At 46.7% G+C, this 23,971-nt stretch overlaps 2 protein-coding genes across 4 annotated transcripts in view; both read left to right on the top strand.

Moving 5' to 3' along the window:
• LOC144728356 (chloride channel protein ClC-Kb-like) overlaps window positions 1–789 on the top strand; it is a 44,224-nt gene extending 43,435 nt beyond the window's left edge. For both annotated transcript variants that reach the window (XM_078607734.1, XM_078607735.1), the window contains exon 23: window positions 367–789. In XM_078607734.1, coding sequence (XP_078463860.1) covers window positions 367–567 — 201 coding nt within the window. In that variant the 3' untranslated portion in view covers window positions 568–789. The remainder of the gene's footprint in view (window positions 1–366) is intronic.
• A 13,010-nt stretch (window positions 790–13,799) lies between these two features.
• Window positions 13,800–23,971, top strand: part of LOC144728355 (chloride channel protein ClC-Kb-like) — a 45,955-nt gene continuing 35,783 nt past the window's right edge. The window contains exon 1 of one of the 2 annotated variants that reach the window (XM_078607733.1): window positions 13,800–14,603. In XM_078607733.1, coding sequence (XP_078463859.1) covers window positions 14,531–14,603 — 73 coding nt within the window. In that variant the 5' untranslated portion in view covers window positions 13,800–14,530. The remainder of the gene's footprint in view (window positions 14,604–23,971) is intronic. The other variant, XR_013587510.1, reaches the window with a different exon arrangement.

The following is a 23,971-nucleotide window of genomic DNA, read 5'->3' as shown; positions in this document are numbered from 1 at the left end:
GTCCAATGTAAAAACCTTGGAAGTCAGCCTCTGTCATCCTGCGCAAACGATCATTGCCTTTGACGTTTGAGTATCAAACGTTCTGTTCGTTGGCGTCCGCCTGTAATTCTGCAATGCAGGGCAAAGGACTCCACCATTCCCTTTACTCAGTCGTCCCTCTCCAGTCGTAGATTTCGTCTCGCTGCCATCGTCTCTTCCGCCAACCCTCCGCTTCTCTTCCCGTTCCCTCTCGGGTCTCCACTCCGCCGTTCGCTTTGCGTCTCACCTCTCGTCAGGTGTGCTCACGACGCGTGCCGCCCAGGCACGGGTTCCACTCAACGTTTGCTGAAACGTCTTTCCTCCACTGTCGTCCCTCGCCCTGTGCAGCTGAAGCAGGCCGTAGGGGCGACGGTGAAGGGGAACTTCGTGAGGACTGTGCGGCGGAACAGCAAGGTGGACCAACCGCCGGCTCAGGTGCCCGGCGCGGACTCGTCGGGGCCGGGCGGAGCTTCGCAGGACGGCGACGACATCTCTCCAGAGCCGGAAACGCGCCATCGGAGAGTCTCCTTCCAGGGCTCGGCGGTGTAGGCGGTTGTGTCCGACGACGGGTTTTGCACCGGCGTATGATTTTTATTTTATTATTTTTATTTCATCTTTTTTTTTGTTTTCTATTTACGTCACTTTACCAAAAGAACCAAGAAAATGGACTAAAATCGGATCCTGTTAAACGCCTTTAGTTTCATGTAAAACAAGAATCGGAGGTGGTGGTGGGGGGGGGGTGTTTTGTGTAAAGGCAGCTGCATGTATAGAGTCATCACATCGACGCCGCGAGTTGTGCTTGTGTGGCAACGCGAGACCACATTCTGGATCAGTGTCTCTCTCTCTTGTTTCGTATGGCAAGGTGACATTCGCAACGTCACGTGCAGTACGTGTGTGCGTGCGCGCGCGTGGATATGGAGGTTATTCAGCCATCCAGTAGCCGCTGCTGGAGGCTTGGTGGATGTCGGGGGGTGGGGGATATTGCCCGCAAGTCAGCGGGGCAGACAGCGTTGAGTTGGTGACCCTACAGTCACATTGCGGATCGTTCGGTGACCTTAGATTCGGTTTAGGAGTTGAATTGTTTTGTGTGTGTGTGTATACCGTATACACGTATAGTATGTAGCCTTTATAGCAGACCTGGGTCAATTACATTTTCCAGGGCTCGGCGGTGTAGGCGGTTGTGTCCGACGACGGGTTTCGCACCGGCGGACGACGCGACGGGTTCGCTTGGTAGGGACGGCGCGAGCTGTGGGAGTTCCCTTTGCTGATGCTGCGGGAGGGGCACCCATCTGGCCGAGTCCGTAAACACTTTGACGCCGGCAAGGGAGCGGTTCGCCATCGGGCGAACCGCTCCCTTGCCGATGCCAGTGGTGCTGCTTGGTGCAACAGTCGGTGAAATTGGGGGCGGCGGGGGGGTGAGGCGGGGCGGTAGGGGGGAGAATCTCCTTGCATGTTTTTCGTTTGCGAGATAGCGTAGGTTCGTAGGCGGGCGAGCGCAAAGTTGCACCTGCGAATATATTTCTGGGCTACGTTGCACGCAAGCATCCTGCAGCCCAGTCCAACTTATAAGCTAGGGGTGAGTCTAGTTTGAGGAGGTCGTGCCGTCCTGCTAAATTGTTCGGCCACGCCAAGCAGTCCAGGTCACTTAGGAACAGACAGTGATTGAAAAATAGTTTTTACACGTCTGTGTAACCGTTCCATTTACATCCATTGTGTTGTTGAGCATTCAGTCAAATAATTAAACCTTCATTCTTCTGTCCGCAATAAAAAATTAAACGTTTAGTCCATCAGCCGACGGTTTTGGAACAGTGGCGCAGTGGTTAGCGCACTGTGCTATGAACCCGGGTCAACCCAAGTTTGATTTCTGGCCTCGGCTGACATTCAGCGAATGGGCTCCACACTTCCATCACCAACCTTCACTCGAGCCGCGTGGTGAAGTATGGTCAAACAACCCCAATGACTGATACAGTGTGGGAAAGCCTTCATCCAGCAGTGGATTGAATAAGGGCTGCGAATTGCTGTAGATTTCTTTGGTATTATAATAATTATTAATCAGTCTATGGGCTTTCTAAACCATTATGAATTCAGGTGAGGCCCAAAAAGTTCAAAACCTGTCCACAGTGAACCCCGCGGCAGCACTTGGAGAGATCTCCCACCACCTCCTCTCTCCCCCCCTACTGCCGAAGCCGATATAACCTCGTCCCACGGCAGATCTCTCCACCTGATGACGATTGCTTGAGTTGCGATCGAAACGTCGTGATCTATTATTTTTCTACCTACGTGACTTGACCGATAGAACCAAAGAGTATGGATTCCTGCAGTCACGGAAGCTTCAAATCTAGACTGTCCACAGTTTCATCTTCTTGGTTCTTTCGGTAAAGTCACGTAGAAGGGATCACATGCTGCTGGACAATGTTGGTCTGCAAAGCACCCATAGGTCGGTGGACTAACAGACATGGAACGTTCATGCGGAGCGACAAACGGGCTGTCCGTCAGTTGCGCCGCATTTACATCCTTAAAAAATCCACGTCGTAGTGTCGTTAAGCAACGAGCATTCACTCAGATCGGTGGCGTGACTCATCATGGGGGCACAGGATGCCTTGACATGCCCCTGGTGTCCAAAGCTAAGAGTTGCCCCCCCCCCCCCCCGACAGCCACCGTGAGATAAGTTTTCGACAACAGTGTAAAAGAAGACGGAGCGCCCCTTACAGCGTTAAATGTTCGAGACCGTGAGCCTAACGACGATGTGATTAGGCGAGAGGAGCCGCGATAATTAATAGCCAAAGTTGCGGCCGTGCGAGACAAATCAAATATTAGGGGCCCCACTTGACCGAGTGCCGCTCCCGTCAGCTGATAACGTCGCCACTAGGCCGCTGGTTCAGAAGCTGTCTCGCCAAATGGGACTCCACGCCTCGCTGAGCACGTCTAAGTGTCCGCCGGTGACACGGGGCGCGATGAAAAGCACGCGTCGTGACGTCCGCCAAAACACACGCGTTTGGGTTTCGTTCTCTGCTCTGCTGCGGTGGGATTTTTTTTTTTAGGGGAAGCTGATGTCACCGTTGTGTTGTGTAAACGACGTGGGCAAAGGAAGGGATCATTTTGCATCTCTCGTACTTTAATATATATATAAATATATATGCCCGCGCTCGAAGGGTGAGTTAAGTGACCCAATACTTTACTCGGAAAAGGGTAGGGGGGGTCAGGAGGCAGGGTGGGAGGGGGGCAGGTGAGGAGGGGGTCAGGAGGAGGAGGGGGGGGGGCAGGGAGGGAGGGAGGGAGGGGGGGTCTGATTGTGATTGATGCAAATAAGGTAGCATCGGGGATTGAATTCGCCGTGCAAATTCTGTAAAAACGTCGGTGTACATAGCGTGCTCTCTCTCTCTCTCTGTGGAGGACACGGAAACGCGATGAAGTTCTTGCTGTGCCAATCCTAATCACGTATAAATGTTTCCCCCCATGTTACACAATGGCATGATTGTGGTTGCTAAACGTTTTCCTTGTGAAGGAGTTTTTAGTTATGTCTGTCACGATCATCAGCCCTGATCTAAATTGTGTGACCATTTTTCCACCTATCATTTTTTCCCGATAAAGTATACAATTCATTTTACGATTCTTATCCTCACGTCCAAGGCCTTGAATGCGCGGGCTCCTAAATTCCAGACCGATCTGCTCACGTTGGTTTTATTCGACCGCAAAAAACACTATGATCTGCTGATTCTGGTCCACTACTTTTTGTTCCAAAGGCCAGACTTTGTTACTCTACGGGATACGGAGCTTTCTTTGCAGCCAGGCTTCACCACTGTGGAATTCCCTTCCTCGTTGGTGAATTGGGGAGCCTGAGTCTGACACTTTTTCTTTTGAAGGGGCAATTTTAAACAAGATAAATGTTTGAAAGCTTCTTTCGTTTTTACCGGGTGAGAACTCAAGAGACCGGGATAGTCTCGCTTGCAAGAGTCACCTGGGGCATTGGTCTGCCAGTCGGGGTGGCATGATGATGACTATGTGTTTAATCCCAAATGAGTAATTTGCGGTGTCATTTTAGAATTTGGAAAATAAGGTGTTGACCACCCACCCCCTCGTGTGCAGTGCCGGCGTTCATAGGTGCTCGCTAACAGCACTTGCCCCAACAGTCTGCTAAGACTAGATGGGGGATCTTTGTCTTTGTGTATGAATACTGTATATGTCAGTTTAACACGTAGGCTTTCGCGACCGATGTTTTGCACGATCAAGTTTTTTGGTTTATACCGCGTAAATATATAAATGTGTCGTTAACCTGCCAGCACCCGACACAGCCAATTAGTAAAGTTTGTCGCGTCAACAAAACGTGCCAATCAGTTACTGCTTCCGCACACCGGTGTGTTGACGAGTAAACCCACAGCATTTACGACTCGAGTTCGACGTTTCGCTGGCGATTTGCCAGAATTGTGAAGAAGTCTTCCGGTCTGAAATGGAGCAGTAAAGGTGATCTCATCACCGTGAGTCTTGGCAGGTGTTCTTTCGGTGACTTTACCGAAAGAACCAAGAAGATGAATCCCTGCAGTCACGAAAGCTTTAAATCGAAATGGGTTGACGATGTTTAACCAACTGTTGTATAAAGGAGAACTCCTTTATTTAACGAACAAAAATCGAGAATTATAACTTTCGTGACTGCAGGAATTCATATTCTTGGTTCTTTTGGTAAAGTCACGTAAATAAAAAAGAAATCTAAAAATAAAAATAAAATGATAAGATAAAAAAAACATATTCTCTCCGCCTGATGAAAACCGCTTGTGTTGCGATCGAAACGTCGTGGGTTTTTTGCTTTTATTATTTAAAATGTATGATTTTTATTTTATTATTTTTATTTCATCTTTTTTTTGTTTTTTATTTACGTGACTTTACCAAAAGAACCAAGAAAATGGACTAAAATCGGATCCTGTTAAACGCCTTTAGTTTCATGTAAAACAAAAATCGGAGGTGGTGGTGGTGGGGGGGGGGGTGTTTTGTGTAAAGGCAGCTGCATGTATAGAGTCATCACATCGACGCCGCGAGTTGTGCTTGTGTGGCAACGCGAGACCACATTCTGGATCAGTGTCTCTCTCTCTTGTTTCGTATGGCAAGGTGACATTCGCAACGTCACGTGCAGTACGTGTGTGCGTGCGCGCGCGTGGATATGGAGGTTATTCAGCCATCCAGTAGCCGCTGCTGGAGGCTTGGTGGATGTCGGGGGGTGGGGGATATTGCCCGCAAGTCAGCGGGGCAGACAGCGTTGAGTTGGTGACCCTACAGTCACATTGCGGATCGTTCGGTGACCTTAGATTCGGTTTAGGAGTTGAATTGTTTTGTGTGTGTGTGTGTGTGTATACCGTATACACGTATAGTATGTAGCCTTTATAGAAGACCTGGGTCAATTACATTTGTGATTTGTGTGATTCGTAATGGTCGCAATCGCAATGTGATTTCAGCTAATGGGACTGCTATAACCGTAATTATGATTGCAAGGTGTTAATGTGTTAATTATAATTGCAATCGCAATGTGATTTCATCTAACTGTACTGCTATAACCGTAATTATAAGTGACCCCAGGTTTCCTTTACAGATCTTGTTCTAATACGGGGAAAGTGTGAATCACAAGGAGTTTGATTGTGGCGATGTTATCGGCTTTGGCGAAAGATTTTCCACACGTCTCTTCCTCTGTGTGCCGGTTTCATAAATGGTGTCTGCAATTTTGACTTGAGCAATGTAACTTTGCACAAATTGTGTTACGTCGAAAACGACAGCCGGAGAGAGTAAACGTGCTTCAGTATCGACGTATACCTTTGTTTCGCTGCTAAAACAAAAACAAAATGTGTAATATTTTTAACTGACACTTTAAACACAGCAATAAATGTCACGTTTGTTATAATCCACTCGGCTATGGGGCAATGGTGGATGGATAGTGCACGTACTTTATTTACGATTGCCAGTAGTGAAGCCGCGCGTCTGTTAATGTAGCGTCCCAGATTGTGTTCGTTCTGAAGCCTTGGCTTCAACCCCCTCTCTGCTAGAGTTGTTCACAGTAGCTGTGGCCACGTAGCCAATGCCTATAGTAGTGCAGGGGTAGAAAACAGCTCTGCTTGAACGTTGCCACCGAGTGCAATGCATGGATGATGCTTGATGTGTAAAAGGGAATGAAGGCAATAGTCACGTGTGCGTCGGTTTGTGTAACATTCTACTTGGACAATTGTGTGTTGTAAATACGCGAATTCGTCACGAAGAATTATATATTTTACTGTGTGGTTTTACGAATCTTGGTATTGCTATACTGGAGTTGTGTTTGAACGTGTGACATGATGCAAAACAAACCCACAATCCCAAATATATGTTCTTCCCTGTGGTCGGTCCATCCTGTACAGGATCATTCCTCCTTCTTATCCGTCACCGAATTAACCGCGACTCCTATTACCTGTGGGAGCCACGCAGTTCCGCGAAAAGTCCCATCATCAGCGGCCCTATTCGTCCCAATTATCCCCTAAAAAAAATGTGTCCTGCGGATACGTGGGTTACCTTTACGCATGACCCCCTGCGGATAAAAAGAGCCGCAGATATCGGTCCCCCACATCGCCACGGGTAAGAGAAGTTATCCTGCACAGCCATCAACAGTGAATCACTGCCGAACATCCACTTGGAAAAAAATGAGGGGTAAACACGGAATGGTGGGACTATGTTTGGGCGGCTTGAAGCTCGGACATCTGGGCGTCCCGAACTTTTTTTGTGGCTCCAATGCGTTGCTGCGATGGTTGCACAGGCGAAAAACAAAAATCGCCTTTGGTGAATCAACGCAACGATTAGAAAAATTACGCGCAGAAGTCCATAACTAAAGCATGAGAGCAGTCTTGATTTGAAGTTTTCGTGACTGCAGGAATCCATACTCTTTGGTTCTTTCGGTAAAGTCACGTAGGTAGAATAAATAAACAATAAATCACGACGTTTCGATCGCAGCACAAGCAATCGCCACCAGGTATAAAAGATGCAGCAGTAGAACTGCTGATCAAGAAAGGGCTGTTTCAACAAGTGATTTATTCTTACATTTTTCTACCTACGTGACTTTACCGAAAGAACCTAAGAGCATTGGAGCAGTTTTCTTCACTGCACGGCCCGGGAGCCACTGGCTCCCTTTAGTTCGGCACCGGGACGTGCGGCCGCCGTCAATCCGACAAATTGTGAACAACGGCTCCTTGCGGGCGGTGTGTCGGCTCTCACACTGACGATGTCTTGGCGGTGAAAGTGCCCCCCGACCCCCCCCCCCCCCCCACTTCTGAAAACGAGTGAAGAACACTACGCTCGACTAACCACTAACTTCATACGTCAATGACGGACTTATCAAGGGTCAAATTTCGATTTAAAGCTTTCGTGACTGCAGGGATTCATCTTCTTGGTTCTTTCGGTAAAGTCACGTAGAATGGAAATAATAAAATAATAAAAATAAAACATTATAAAATACAATTCTCACGACGTTTCGGCCACAACGCAAGCAGCCGTCCTCAGGTGAAGAACAGGTCTGTCTTATCGACAGTCTGTCTTAGAACAGGTATGTCTTATCGACAGACCTGTTCTTCACCTGAGGACGGCTGCTTGCGTTGTGGCCGAAACGTCGTGAGAATTATTTTATTATGTTTTATTTGTGTTATTTTATTATTTTATTATTTCCATTCTACGTGACTTTACCGAAAGAACCAAGAAGATTATCAAGGGTCATTTTCACATCCTGAGAGATCACGTGGCCACCTATCGAGTGTCGTCTACACTACCTGTGCATTGGCGTGTGTGTTGGAGCGGTAGTGTAGCGGTTAGCGATTATCTGAACCGGTTGCTGGGCCTCCTCTAGGTCGGCTCAGCCACAAATGAGTACCTGGTGCGGTGTGTAAACGTCGCCACTGGGGAGACAAAGGCGGTCGGGCGTGGTGCTGGCCACCCACCCCTTCGTGTACCGTTCCGGCCTTCATAGGTGCTCGCGCTAATAGCACTTGCCCCTAAAGTCTGTGAAGACTATACGGGGATATTTGTCTTCGTTGCCTTTAGGTTACACTCATAATGTTGGATTGGGCTGAATGTTGATTTACAATGGATTTTAGTTTTTATTGCACAGTACAGTCCAGCCTGGCACATTGGCTAATCTTTAACATGAAACCAGCCATCCCTCGCATGTGATATGTAAATTATATTACTGTTAATCAATAAAGTGTTGATGTTAATCCGTCAGGTGTCCGCTGATTTTAAAGGTGCACACAATGTACCGTGCAGCCGCGGTGACATGGTTAGCACTTGGCACACTGCCGTATAAATGACCTACGAATTAAAATTGTCTTTTCTTGTCCAATTCAAAAGCGAATGAAGCCATTTGATTGACGAGGAAATACGAACGAACTGGATAGAGTTACCCCACGCCACGCATTGCTTTGTGCGATGCAGCAGCTTGCGAGGAATCCAGTTGCACCAGAAAACCCTGACGCTCATTTGACAATTCTCCCAACGCACCGTCCACGAAATTTCAACAGGTGTTGTAAACCAATGCCGTAAATATAATAGATATGCTCAAAATATCCCCCCCAATATATTGGTAGAAAAATAATTGCTATGCTATGTAAATAAAAACAACTATTTGCTAAACCTTGGCCACAATATCTGGACTTTTCTTCATATAAATCAATGCATAGATTTCTGTTTATATGATTGTGGTTATGGTTGTAATTTATTAATCCCTAATCTTTGCCATTACATACAATGAATCAAGAAATGGTTTAAAAAGTAAAAACAGAGCAATGTAATACAATACACTATTAGACATTATTGTAAAAAATAAATTAAAGTCCATCCCATGTGTTAGTGCATTTATACATATTTTATGCAGGAAATGAGTTTCCAAATTTAGATGTTTTTTTTCTGGGTTGGGACCCCCAGACACCCTGGAAGATTTGGTCCCCCCCAATGTTGACTCCATGGCTACGGCCTTGTTGTAAACCATAATACAGAGGGGGTCTTTTTGGTTAGATCGCCTAAATATAAATGTGTCGTTAAACCCGCCACCACCCGACACAGCCAATTGGTAAGGTTTGTCACGTAACACAACATGCCAGGTGTTGTAATACTTCACAGGTGTCGGTGGAGGGGGGTGTTTGTTGCAACCCGGTTGACCATACTTCACCGCCCTGGTCAGCAGTCGGCGTGAGCAAGCAATTGTCAGGGCCTCAACTTCGCATATTCACTAACGACGAGCAAAATGTACAAATCGCGTTGGCGGATTAGCGACTGTGGCAGCAGCCACAAAGACCTCGACGGGAACTGCCGATTGAGAGCCGAGCGACACATGGACAGGACCTCGCGCGTCAATTTAACACACGGCTCTAAATCGGCACGTCACGTGCAATTAACTCAGCCGATTGAATGATTAAGGGCACCTTCTTGGTTCTTTCGGTAAAGTCACGTTAGAAGGGAAATAATAAAATAATAAAAATAATTTTATGATGTTTTATTTTAATCATTTTATTATTTCCCTTCTACTTGACTTTACCGAAAGAACCAAGAAGGTGCCCTAAATCATTCAATCGGCTGAGTTAATTGCACGTGACGGTAAAGTCACGTAGAAGGGAAATAATAAAATAAGAATTTTTTTTTATGATGTTACATTTTTATTATTTTATTATTTCCCTTCTACGTGACTTTACCGAAAGAACCAAGAACATGAATCCCTGCAGTCACGAAAGCTTTAAATCGAGATTTAGGACACGTTCAATGAATTCTCAACAACAGCGGCGGACAACAACAACGCAAGCGAGTGCAGTAATTAATTCTGGATAGGTATAAGAGAATGTATCTTCCCCCCGCCCCCCCGCTTAAAGAGCGGGCTCTTTGATGTAACCACAGCTGCGGTTGTTGTTGTTGAGTGGGAGCTGTGTAGGAAGTTGACCCCGCGGGGCCTTTTTTTTATTTGGGCGAATTCGCCGAGAGAGAGAGCCGCGATTTCATCGGCGCGCGAGTTAATCATCGACGCGCGCTCGAGCGGGGCGAAGCAGCGCGGATCTCACCTGGAGCACGTGACCCGCACATTGGGGATGACGTCACCACCTCGCCTCTCTGTTTCAACCACACAGCTGACGATCGGTGCCTTCGACGCATCGGCCGGGTCGGAGTCTACGGCAAATGACACCCCCTTCCCACGTGTTTGCAGTCTGAATTAACAGTGGGCACGAATTAAGAGTTTTATTTGGCAGACAAAGCGCCCCCCTCCCCGCCCGTATATGCCCATTGTTTACGACAACACAAGGAGTTTTTCTTTCAGAGTAGAAGGTCAAAAATGTGTCTTGTCTGCGTCATGACGTAATCTTGCGTAGAATGGATTAGGCCAGTGCTTAATTGAAGGTAGAATCGTCACCATCATCGTCTACGCGATCCATGTGCAGATAGCCTGGACGTAACGACAATAACACTGCCATGAAAGGTCAACTTTATAATAGGCGGCGTTTCAGACAATGGCCCTTTTTCACTGCGCTATGGCAGTGTTTATGAATGTGGTAAGTTTATTTTAAATAGTATTACGCGCAAGGCGTACTTTGTACTGTAGTGGTAGTGCCTTACGCCGAAAATTCTCAACTCCAAGTCAGCCTAGCAGCGTTCAGGAAAATGTGGAGTTTCCAGCCACTCAGAATCCACAAATTGATGAAGGTTGCCCCCCGAATTATCGATCATGGGTGGGGGCATACTTCACCACTCTGGTCATTGCAGGTTGATGAAGGGTTTTAATGCCTACCGACCTATTCAAATTAACTTGTTTCGTTGTAGCAGTCAAGGTCTTATTCATGTTTAGAAATACAACATTCAGAAGCTTGCGCAGTGTAATTACATGTACAGTACATTTATACTTTCGACTGATTATACGCATTTACATCCATAAAAAAAGACAAAGCTCCCCCGTGCAACATTTTCATGGACTTGTGGAGCAAGTGCTGTTAGTGAGCACCTATTAATGCGGGCACGGAGCGAGAGGGAGTGGTGTGGCGATATTTGGAACCACGCCCGGTCACCTTTGTCTCTCCAGTGCTGATGTTTCCACACCGCGACAGGCACTCATTTTTCAGGCCGAGTCAGCCGAGAGAAGACTCACAACCACATCTGATACCGCTGGTGTTAGCCGCGGCCCGGAATCGAACTCAGTCGCAGCTGGAGTGATGAAGATTGCGTCATTTTAAGGCCACGGTGTTATTGACGAATGCGTTGAGGGTTTTTATCTTTGTATTAGACATTTATTTGTTTACCGAATGTCTATGTCAATTGTGCTTGTGCACCACTGCCAACGCAACAGCATCACCAAACCATTAATGTAATGAGGTAGCTGGGATAATTAACGAAACTAAAACCTAAACTGTGCTTTTATTTTACATGGCCCACTGAGCTATATACCGGAGCTCGTTTTCGGACCCGGAAAAAAATCCACGCGACCACGGGGAGAGAGAGAGAAACGCAAACTCAAAATATACAGCAGGCGTCAGAGTCGGGTTCGAACCCACGACCTCCTGTTTACCAGGCGAAGTAGTTAACATCTCCTAGCCACCGCAGTAATAACTCAGGTGGCAGGGCTCATAACGCACGTCGATTGAGGAGGCCTCGTAAATCCCCAGGCTTATATCCTTACGTCCAAAGGACGCCATACATGACGTTACGCGGCTTATATAACGATTACTGCAGCGGAACTCCACAGGGTGAATGGCTGTACAAAGACGGCTCGGCACGGGTTCGGGGAGTCATCCAACAGTGGATGGCACGATACTGTAGATGTAATCTTAATCTTCTTTCGTACGGCTGCTGATGTAGATGCAGAGCAGCAACAACTTCCATTTCACATTCAGGTGGTCAGGCCACAGCTAACGGCGTCAGGAACAGCGGAGTGTATCGCTGTGGTCGTGTTCCCTTCGTATTTGGGGATCGGGGATTGCCTCGTTATACGTTGCACGGTCTGTTCTTTTAATCGTAATCGCAGTTGCTGTACTGTATTGTTAAGACAATTGACACTTGTTCTTACTTAATGTAACGAGTTGGAATTTTTATGGGTTTCTTTATATGGTAAATTAATATATTCCGATCACCTCGTGGCACTTACCTGGCGTGTAATTGTTCACGTGAAATACATAATTGCTATTTTGTGTTGTGTATAATTATCAGGCATCGAACTAGAGGAGCCATCTCTAAGAGAGAGGGACCCTTGTCTATAACATCTGGCAGGTCACACCAGCAATGGTTCGAGCCAGAAAGACTGCTGATGAGACACGGAATTTCGAAGCCGGTCCATGCGGAGTGCTGCTTGTGTTGAACCAATGCTGCTGAAATTACGCACTCCCAGATGGCGCGTGTGCATTGTGGGAGGTGTACAAAATAATACATTTATACTTCATGTGAACGGACGGATATGTATTAGTCTTTACTCTTTGGTTCTTTCGGTAAAGTCACGTAGGTAGAAAAATAATAAAATAAAATAAAACCAAAAATTATATATCACGACGTTTCGATCGCAACACAAGCGGTCGTCCTAAGGTGGGAAAAAATATTCCAGCAGTGAAACTGCTGAACCAGCGGGTTCAGCAGTTCCACTATTAGATTAGTTTTTCTATTGAAACGTCGTGATATATTATTGTTTGTTTTATTTTATTTTGTATTACTTTTCTACCTACGTGACTTTACCGAAAGAACCAAAGAGTATGGATCCCTGCAGTCACGAAAGCTTCAAATCAAGAATGTATTAGTCTTGCTTATTTGTTCACTTTGTTCAATTTCAGAATTTTGTCGGGCGCTACATTTTCAACATTCCATTCTACAGCACACACATGCAGATGTAGCTTGCAACTCCTTTTTTTTCTATGTTTATAATCACGATAATTTACATCCCTTTGCCAATCCACTGCTGGATGGAGGCCTTCTAACGCCCTGTCGTCATCAAGGGTCTTCATATTCTTCGATCTTTCGGTAAAGTCACGTAGAAGGGAAATAGAAAAATAATGAAAATAAAACATAATACAATTCTCACGACGTTTCGGCCACAACACAAGCAGCCGTCCACAAGCAGCCGTCCTGAGGACGCAGCCGTGTTGTGGCCGAAACGTCGTGAGAATTGTATTATGTTTTATTTTTATTATTTTGTTATTTCCCTTCTACGTGACTTTACCGAAAGATCCAAAAATATGGATCCCTGCAGTCACGAAAGCTTTAAATCGAAATGAAGGGTGTTGTTTGACCATACTTCACCGCGCTGGTTAGTGTGTGTTGGTGAAGTTGCAGGGTGAGTGGGTCTCAGAATTGCTTCGGATATCACTCGCCACCAATGTTAGAACGTGGGTAGAGCCGCGTTCTATTGTCAACAGCGCAGTGCGCTTACCACTGCGCCACCGCTCCCCCAGCTATTTCCGTCTTTTTTAAAGTGTACTCTACAAACCAGCGACAAGCAGAATTAAGGGCTTAAGTGATTTTCTTTCCATTACCCTCGGCTTTATTGCTCACAACGACAAAGTGCGGGAAAATAATTAATCTGATTAAATGAATCGATCACAAATCTCATTCATTACTAAACGGCTGCTGCGAGCTGTGATGACAATGGGGCTCTCGCTTTGGGTTAAACGTAAACTTATTTATTGTCTGCCACGTCCGTTACAGGTCCCGTGTGTCACCTTGAATAATAATAAATAAATAATGCGTTCCAGCCTCGGCTGTTTGCTATGCGCATCATGTTAATAAAATCTCGCCCGGACTGGGACAAAACCCGCTAGAGCCGGAGTCCCCGTGCTGAATGACCCGGCCCCGTGGATTGAGACTCACAGCGGCCGTGAGTGAAACCGCTCCACATTACCACCCCCACCCCCCCCCGTTCTCTCTCCCTTCCTGAGTCTGCCTCTTGACTCCAGCGCGGGGACTGCGTTACCCTTCACCAGATAGACGGGACTCGTTACTCAGCACGCTACTCGACTCATCACTAAACTCACCACTCGAATCGCCACTCAACTCATCACTCGAATCGCCACTCAAGTCATCACTCGAATCGCCACTCAACTCACCACTCACCTCACCACTCGACTCATCACTGAACTCACCACTCGACTCACCACTCAACTCACCTCTCAACTCACCACTCAACTCACCACTCGACTCACCCACTCACCTCACCACTCACCTCACCACTCAACTCACCACTCAACTCACCACTCGACTCACCACTCAACTCACCTCTCAACTCACCACTCAACTCACCACTCGACTCACCACTCACCTCACCACTCGACTCACCACTCAACTCACCACTCGACTTACCACTCAACTCACCTCTCAACTCACCACTCGACTCACCACTCACCTCACCACTCGAATCACCACTCAACTCACCACTCGACTCACCACTCACCTCACCTCTCAACTCACCACTCAACTCACCACTCACCTCACCACTCGACTCACCACTCAACTCACCACTCACCTCACCACTCAACTTACCACTCGACTCACCACTCATCTCACCATGCAACACGAACACCGCCTTTTGGACAACACAGACAAGCAGCCGTGGCCAAAGCTGAGAGGGCACGTACAAGGTAAGTTGTGGAATTTGTGTAATATTTGTTTTGTTATCATCATCATCGTCGTCGTTATGAATAATAATCTAAAGTACTCTGTCAACCAAATGCTTGCTTGAGACATGACCCACGCCGTGTCGGTGATCTGGCGGGTTCTTTGACCATACTTCGCCACACTGGTCATTGGAGGTCGGTGTGCGTATCGGGAGGGGAATACCGTCACCCAGCAGTGGATTGACAGAGGGCCGTACATCGTACACCGTAGGTGTGTGCAACGCGGTTATTATCGAGTAGTTTATTCACATTTGAGCCCTTGAGCATAGGGGGGCCCCGTTGGGTCCTGAGACTTCGATAGGAACCACAAACCAGCGCCACTTGGAGCCGTGTAATTACAGATGTCTCGTACACGCCCTTGGTTTGGAGGGGGGGCGGGGTCATAGACTAACTTGGAGACGTTGGCCAAATGAAATAAATCAAGGATAGGGAGGGGAGGACCAAGGGAACGAGACCGGACCGTTGTCTCTGCATGCGTCGTGTGTCACGATTTCCTGCAATAAAACACGCATCGCCTTCAAGCTGCACACGCACAGGCGACACGAACGCGAACGCGCGATGATGAGTGTGGAGGGGGGTGGGGGGGGCGTCGTCTAATTTTGAAAAACAATGGTCGGAAACTGCAAACTGCCGCCCAAAAAAATAAAATTCACAAATACAATTTATATAAATAGCCAACATGCAATACAGAGCGCTTGCAATCTGCACTTTGGAGCAATGCGTACGTGCCGATGTGATTATACGCAAGATACGAAATCATAATAAGGGTGTAAGTTAAATTGATGTGGGTGAGGTATGGATGAACAGCCCCTATGCCCGTCACAGCATGAGGTAAGCCTCGTCCAGCAGTGGATTGACAAGAGGGCGAGTGATTATCACACGCCAGGTGGAGCGGTGGACGTAGTGGTTAGCGCACTGACCTGTGAAACCAGTCCACCAGCTGAGCGTTGTTCCCAGTCTTTGCTAACATCAGTGCCGAGTGCTGTCTGCGCTGGTGCTGGGACCAACATACGTTGACCAAGCGTGGTGAAGCATAGTGAAACAACCACCACGAATGGCATGGTTTAATTTTCGATTTAAAGCTTTCGTGACTGCAGGGATTCATCTTCTTGGTTCTTTCGGTAAAGTCACGTAGAAGGGAAGTAATAAAATAATAAAAATAAAACATAATAAAATAAAATAATTCTCACGACGTTTCGGCTACAACGCAAGCAGCCGTCTTCAGGTTTTATTTTTATTATTTTATTACTTCCCTTCTACGTGACTTTACCGAAAGAACCAAGAAGATGGCATGGTTTAATGAGGACATCAACGCTAACTCTGGTCATCCTCGCAGCGACTTGTCGATAATCGTCGAACAAAGACGATCGCTGCATTGCGTGCTTTCGGATGCGCTTCTGCGGCCGTCTGGAACGCTCTGTCGATATTAGGAAGCCATTGGAGCGTGGTGCCAGGTTGAAATTTAGTCAAATTCTTACCAATTTCATTGAATCACATCGAGTCACCCCATGTTCCGTAGGGGCAACAGTCACGCTCGGAAGTCAGAAACACAGTGTACCTTATCGGAGGATGTCGTTCATGTCATTGTAAGGACTGCCAAAAGATAAACACTTAAACCGTTTCTCAGCAACGTCAACTTGTCACATAATTTTTACTCGAGCCCCAAAGCGTATTAATATTTCGAGCTAGGATATCCAATCGGTTACTGTGACGATGATCTCTAACGATTATTGGTTACTCTAACGATTTGATCACTCCACTAATTGGATAACAATTAAATGGTTGTGGGCGGGGCTTGGTGACGTCATCGGCGTCATCAACCGCATCTCTCTCTGGGCGTGGCTTTCGGGGGGTGTCCTGCCTTCGGGATGGAGGATGCGAGAGCGGCCATCCTTTTCAGCTGGGGTCTGAGGAATCCACCAAAAAGTGTAGTTGATTACAATTTGTCCATTATTTGAGTATTTAAGCACTAGTTATTTCTTCATCCTGTTTGCAGTACATTTTTGGCAAGTTTCATGTCTTGATTTAAAGCTTTCGTGACTGCAGTAATTCATACTCGTTGGGTCTTTCGGTAAAGTCACGTAGATAGAAAAAAAGAAATCACCTTTCGATCGCAACACAGGCAATCATCATCGGGTGAGACAAACACAGCAGGAGAACCTGATGACGGTTGCTTGTGTTGCGATCGAAACGTCGTGATTTTTTATTTTTCTATCTACGCGACTTTACCGATAGACCCAAAGAGTAAGTTTAATGTCGGTAATTTTTAGTTTTAGGTCTTGTTTGTTTGTGCATTCCCTCGTTGCAATGTCCTGCAACTCTGGTTTGGGATTGTTTTGTTGTTCTTATAATCGAGCTGCTTCGCTCAATGGGCATTTAGAGTACCGGCTGAAATGAAGGCTAAGTTTGAGTGTGACTTAATCGACTCATTGTTTCAGCTCTATATAAAATGCGTTAAATGTGTCCACTGTTCAGGATTGTAGGATAATACTAGGCGTAGAGAACAGTTTATTTGGCATCGCGGCCAACATTTAAAATTGATTTGACACAAATAATCACATTCACTTGATGTTATTTGTCGGAAGGCATGCTCAATCACCGCGTAGCTCTTCGCACCCGAGCTGTATGGCTTCTCCAGTATGTGTCCAGGTTGTACGGTGCGTGTTTCATGACGTCTTACGTCTCGCTCCACGTGCTGGGAGCTTCTTTAGGAACTTAATATATAAATAATTCTGAGGGCTATCCACCCAAATTAATTATTTAAAATTAGCCGAACAACCGAACCAGAATATTTTCTTTAACAACGCTCTCCATTGGCGCTCCTTACTGAGTCGTGGAATAACACATTCCTGCGGAGGGAGCTGGTGGGAACGTTTGGTTGCTCGGTCAATGGCCAGGGTCAACGGCGGCGTGGTGTATTCCGCAAATATGCCCGACTGTGAGGGTGGGCACAAGCCGGCGTGAGTAGGTTAAACGTTGAGTTTTATAAGGGCACCACGAGGTGACTAGCCCCTCCCCACCCAGCCCCACCCCTTCCACCCCCCACCCAGCCCCACCCTCCCCACCCAGCCCCTCCCCACCCTCCCCACCCAGCCCCTCCCCACCCACCCTCCCCACCCAACCCCTCCCCATCCTCCCCTCTCCACCCAGCCCCACCCCTCCCATTTTTGGATCCACGACGGACGGACGGACACAATAATCCCCTGTGGGCTGGTGGAATCAGGTGGTTCCTACCAGTATTACACATTCCTAGACTGGAACCGATTGTTCCACAGCACATTCCACTGGTGAACTGACCATCATACATACCAACCATGTCTTTACTTGTTTATTCATTTTACATTTTGCTTGGCAGTAGGGGTTTCGTTTGCTTAGTAGTCGCTGTATACAACATTTAGTCCTTATATATAATTGATGTACAGCGTTATGGGATGCAATTAGCATGAATTACACTATACTATAACATTTAATTATTTTAAAAGGAAATTACTTAAGTGTTTAATCTACGGACTGTATAGAGCCTTTAACGGCCAAGTTTCCCTGCGACCTGATGACCTTGAATTTGCCTGATCTCATAGGATCTCGAAAGCTCGGCAACATTGAGCCTGATTCATACTTGCATGGGAAATACCATAAACTCGTGGATTGACAAAAATAGGCTATAATTATTTTTTATATCACAGAGCAATATCGCATAGGCATTAACAAACGCCATGCGTTGAAACGGATGTTGCTATTCAATGTATGAGTACAATATAAATACATAGCCAACATATATAAACTGGCCTGTGACCAAATCGGCATATTCCCGATCTCCGCGGATCAAGCAAGCTAAGCAGTGTTGAACCTGCATAGCAGTTTGGAGGGGTGACCGCATACATTCAAAGTTTTTTTTGTCCACAAACCACGGGGCTACGTGGTGCGTACTGGATTGTAGTGCATTGTTGTACGAAAGCCATTGTTGTACTATACTCATATGCTTCCGAGTCTATTCTCTACACTCTCACCAACCCGCACTGACCAGCGTGGTGACGCATGGTCAAATAATCATCACAATCCGTACAGGCACGGGGAGGCCTTCATTGAGCCGTGCATTAATAAAAACCTGTATATTATTACAATTATAGGGTCATTTCGGGAGATGGATGTGAACCGGCGGCCTCTGGATTGCAAGTCCACTGTGCTAACCAAAGCTGCTGCGGCGTAATGCTTAGTACACTGCAAACAGGAGGGTCCCCTGTTTGATCCCATCACCCGTGGCACGGCAGTTTTTAAATCCCCCCCGCTCCCATCTCCCCCCGGCTTCTGTCCATCCAGCAGCATCAATGGGTTCACCACAGCGAGTCGATCGGCAGGTGAGCCTGCGGCCGGGTAAAGTGTAGATGCTCCCGCCTCTTCCAACACGTCTGGTCGGCGTGGAAGAGGAGACCAAATACACCTCTATAGAGCTCGCACGAGTCCATGTCCCTCCCAAACAGGATGCCCTCCCAGCCGTGCGAGCAGGCAAGCAATTGCGGGGGGTTGCACCGTTGCATCTTGATGTTACTACTATCCCCAGCACGTTCGAACTGATGTTGATTCCCCCTAAGAATGCACCTTCGATTAGCGCGGTTGGCTACGTACGGTGCGAAAGAAGTTCAACATACATACATGCTGCGCGTAGACTCAACACTGCCCATAGACTCAACACTGCCCATAGAATCAACACTGCACCATAGACTCAACACTACCCATAGACTCAACACTACCCATTGACTCAACACTACCCATAGACTCAACACTACCCATAGACTCAACACTACCCATAGACTCAACACTGCCCATAGATTCAACACTGCCCATAGACTCAACACTGCCCATAGATTCAACACTGCCCATAGACTCAACACTACCCATAGACTCAACACTACCCATAGACTCAACAATGCCCATAGACTCAACACTGCCCATAGACTCAACACTGCCCATAGATTCAACACTGCCCATAGACTCAACACTACCCATAAACTCAACACTGCCCATAGACTCAATACTGCCCATAGACTCAACACTACCCATCGACTTAACACTGCCCATAGACTCAACACGACCCAAAGACTCAACACTGCCCATAGACTCAACACTGCCCATAGACTCAACACTGCCCATAGGCTCAACACTACCCATAGACTCAACACTACCCATAGACTCAACACTGCCCATATTCTCAACATTACCCATAGACTCAACATTACCCATAGACTCAACACGGCACCATAGACTCAACACTGCCCACAGACTCAACATTGCCCATAGACTCAACACTGCCCATAGACTCAACACTACCCATAGACTCAACACTGCCCATAGACTCAACACTGCCCATAGACTCAACACTGCCCATAAATTCAACACTATCCATCGACTCAACACTGCCCATAGACTCAACACTGCCCATAGACTCAACACTGCACCATAGACTCAACACTGCCTCATAAACTCAACACTGCCCATAGACTCAACACTGCCCATAGACTCAACACTGCCCATAGACTCAACACTGCACCATAGACTCAACACTGCACCATAGACTCAACACTGCCCATAGACTCAACACTGCCCATAGACTCAACACTGCCCATAGACTCAACACTGCCCATAGACTCAACATTACCCATAGACTCAACAATGCCCATAGACTCAACACTGCCCATAGACTCAACACTGCCCATAGACTCAACACTGCCCATAGACTCAACATTATCCATAGACTCAACACTGCCCATAAACTCAACACTGCCCATAGACTCAACACTGCCCATAGACTCAACACTGCCCATAGACTCAACACTGCCCATAGATTCAACACTGCCCATAGACTCAACACTGCCCATACACTCAACATCACCCATAGACTCAACACTGTCCATAGACTCAACACTGCCCATAGACTCAACACTGCACCATAAATTCAACACTGCCCATAGACTCAACACTGCACCATAGACTCAACACTGCACCATAAACTCAACACTGCCCATAGACTCAACACTGCCCATAGACTCAACACTGCACCATAGACTCAACACTGCACCATAGACTCAACACTGCCCATAGACTCAACACTGCCCAGAGACTCAACACTGCCCATAGACTCAACACTGCCCATAGACTCAACACTGCCCATAGACTCAACATTACCCATAGACTCAACACTGCCCATAGACTCAACACTGCCCATAGACTCAACACTGCCCATAGACTCAAAATTACCCATAGACTCAACACTGCCCATAAACTCAACACTGCCCATAGACTCAACACTGCCCATAGACTCAACACTGCCCATAGACTCAACACCGCCCATAGATTCAACACTGCCCATAGACTCAACACTGCCCATAGACTCAACATTACCCATAGACTCAACACTGTCCATAGACTCAACACTACCCATAGACTCAACACTGCCCATAGACTCAACACTGCCCATAGACTCAACACTGCCCATAGACTCAACATTACCCATAGGCTCAACACTGTCCATAGACTCAACACTGCCCATAGACTCAACACTGCCCATAGACTCAACACTGCCCATAGACTCAACACTGCCCATAGACTCAACACTGCACCATAGACTCAACACTGCCCATAGACTCAACACTGCCCATAGACTCAACACTGCCCATAGACTCAACACTGCCCATAGACTCAACACTGCACCTCCGATAAGCGCGATTGGCCAATGCGGTGCGAAAAAAGTTCAACGTGCGTTCATACCCCCGCGCACAATTCAGTGAACCGTCAACTCAGGACGCGATCATCGCCGCAGATTTCCAACGCCCCGTGACCCCCAGGTAGGATGCTCTTCAGCTGCTACAGGCAGAGAAGGTGGTGAGAGAAGCCCCCCCCCCCATCTCCTCTCCTATTGTTGGCGCGACTCCCTCGCTCGAGTCTGTCCCATTGTAAAGTTCAGCTCACGCTGACGCCAAGCAGCTTCCTCCACCCCCCCCCCCCGCTCTGAGACGCTGCCACCGTCTCGTAAAGGCGATCGGAGGAGCGCGCGTGGCCGTCGGCTGTGTCGACCACCCTCCACCACCCGCCCTGGCCGCTGGCGAGTGCTGGCGATGTTCCCACCGCGAGCGTGCCAAGGGAGCGAGGTTGGTCGCGCGATGGGACATCAGCGCTGGGTGGTGTTCACGTCGCTGTTTTTAAATCCTTTATATTAAGTTCACTTGCTTGCTTGCGCGCATACGACCGTGCAAATCTTTCGGTCGTTTTTAACCCGCTTCCCGTGATCCAATCGAGCTGACATTTTGCACACAGACTCGTTGTGCGTGACAATTTATTTTCGTGAAAATATTTTTTCCAAAATTTCACACTTTTTAGGATAATTTTTTTATATTTAATTACTAATTGCTTAATGGTGGCAGGCAATCATCTGACCCATAGGTGGCAGCCATCTCAAGCCAGAGGACGAGAGGACTCTAGCCGCCCGTTTCAAATACCAATGTGATAAAAATGAAACTCTTACTCAAGAAAAACAGAAATGAATAATAAAATAAAACCGATGCCACGCATATAAAGGATTTATAGTGAAAAACTTTGTTTTTACGGGTTAATTTTTTTGTGTTTTTGTTGCTCAAGGTTGCGCGAGTGAGTCTCGGTATCGTCGGTGTGTTTGCGTATATACAACCGGTCACTATTTTGGTGGTGGGGGAGGGGGTTCTTGCTTTGTCTCGGATTTAACTTGCTTTTTTGGAGTCAGGATTCTCTCTATTCGGCAGTGCAGCAAAAGCCGCGGCTTTGTTGTACTATACTCCCACGTGCAATGCTGCCCATGCCCTTCACCAGCTGGTCAAATAACTCCCATGACCTGCATGGAAATGGGAAAGCCGTCATCCAGTAGTGGAGCGACGAAAGGGCTGTACGTGTTTAAATGCACACTGACGATAGGAGTTGAATATTTACCCGTGCTATTTTTGAGTGTTCAGCATAAGCAGATTGGGATTTTTTTTAGACCGACTTTGCTCAGTGTGTCAAGCCAGTCAACCTCCGGGTCGTAATATTTGGGAGCTAAAATCGAAAATGTAGATTTACATTTTTTTAAAATAATTTGTGCCAAATTCTTGCTTGCTATCACTTAGAGAGCATCATTAGACTTTACAGCTACAATATGTCGTTGTTAATCTGCATCTACATTAGCCATATGAAAGAAAAATATTAGAATTTACACTCGTCACTCAGTCACGGTCATCTTTACGTATATAAAATATGTAATGGTATAGATGTGCACGAGTAATTTAGAGCGCTTTGTCAATCCAATTCTGTCTAAAGTCCTCCCGTGCCACGCTGTTTGTTGGGGTTGTTTGACCATACTTCACCATGCTGTGAAGCGGTGGTTGGGAGGGGTGCAAAAACGGTTCAGATATCACTCAGAGTCAGAATATTTATTTCTACCGGAGAAATCCGATGAGCTATAAAGCGCTTTTTCACAAATGTCCAGTAGGGGCGGGTAAGAACGTGACAAAAACAAACAGTACAAACACATGATAGGAGTGCAAGGTTGAGGAAAGGTAACCAAATCACACAAAAACACAAATAAAATTAAGCAATTTTTATTTTACCAGGTAAAACACACTGAACTTTTAGCTACTTTTTCAGACGCAACCTGGCCACAAAGTATAGCTCAACGAAGTGGCTTATCATGTGGAGTGCACGGATCACTACATCACCATTCCACTATCAAATAATAATAATAAATATAACTTTATATTTCGAGGAACAAATCGGTCTATCCTTGCCTCCAGGGTTATTAATCCGACTTTGTGAGTCGTTACGCTTTGGTAAGAGTTTCAGCACGATTGTCTTGTGTACACATTTTCCCTATCTTGTAACAATGTGGAATTTCGATTCTAGACTTAGGACCTAGGGATTGCTGTTTGAAAGTGTATGATGTTGAACTTCTTTCGCACCGTACGTAGCCAACCGTGCTAGTCGGAGGTGCGGGGGAATGACAACAAACTAAACACAAAAAGCAGTTCTACATAAATTAGTTTTCAATCTCAATTTAAACGTGCATAGCTCCAGTGGCTTCCTATTAAGGCCGGCACGGTTAACCAAGTGCTGGTATAGTTTCCCCTGTCTCCAGAGTGCTGATGTGTACACACACACACTACACATCAGACGATGTCAATGACTGCCTTACCCTCCAACATGTACCTTGGCATCCTCATTTTTGCCAGGCAAAAGCTGCAGGAAAGTATGGGGGAAGGACAACCAATGAAACACAAAAAGCAGTTTTAAAGAAATTAGTTTTCAAAGTGTGCCGACTTGGAACTGCCAAGGTG

The sequence above is a fragment of the Lampetra planeri genome, chromosome 28, assembly GCF_965212315.1.
Source record: "Lampetra planeri chromosome 28, kcLamPlan1.2.h2, whole genome shotgun sequence".
NCBI lineage: Eukaryota > Metazoa > Chordata > Hyperoartia > Petromyzontiformes > Petromyzontidae > Lampetra > Lampetra planeri.
The sequence above is the reverse complement of the archived record's forward strand: the minus strand, read 5'-3'. Positions and strand labels throughout refer to the sequence as shown.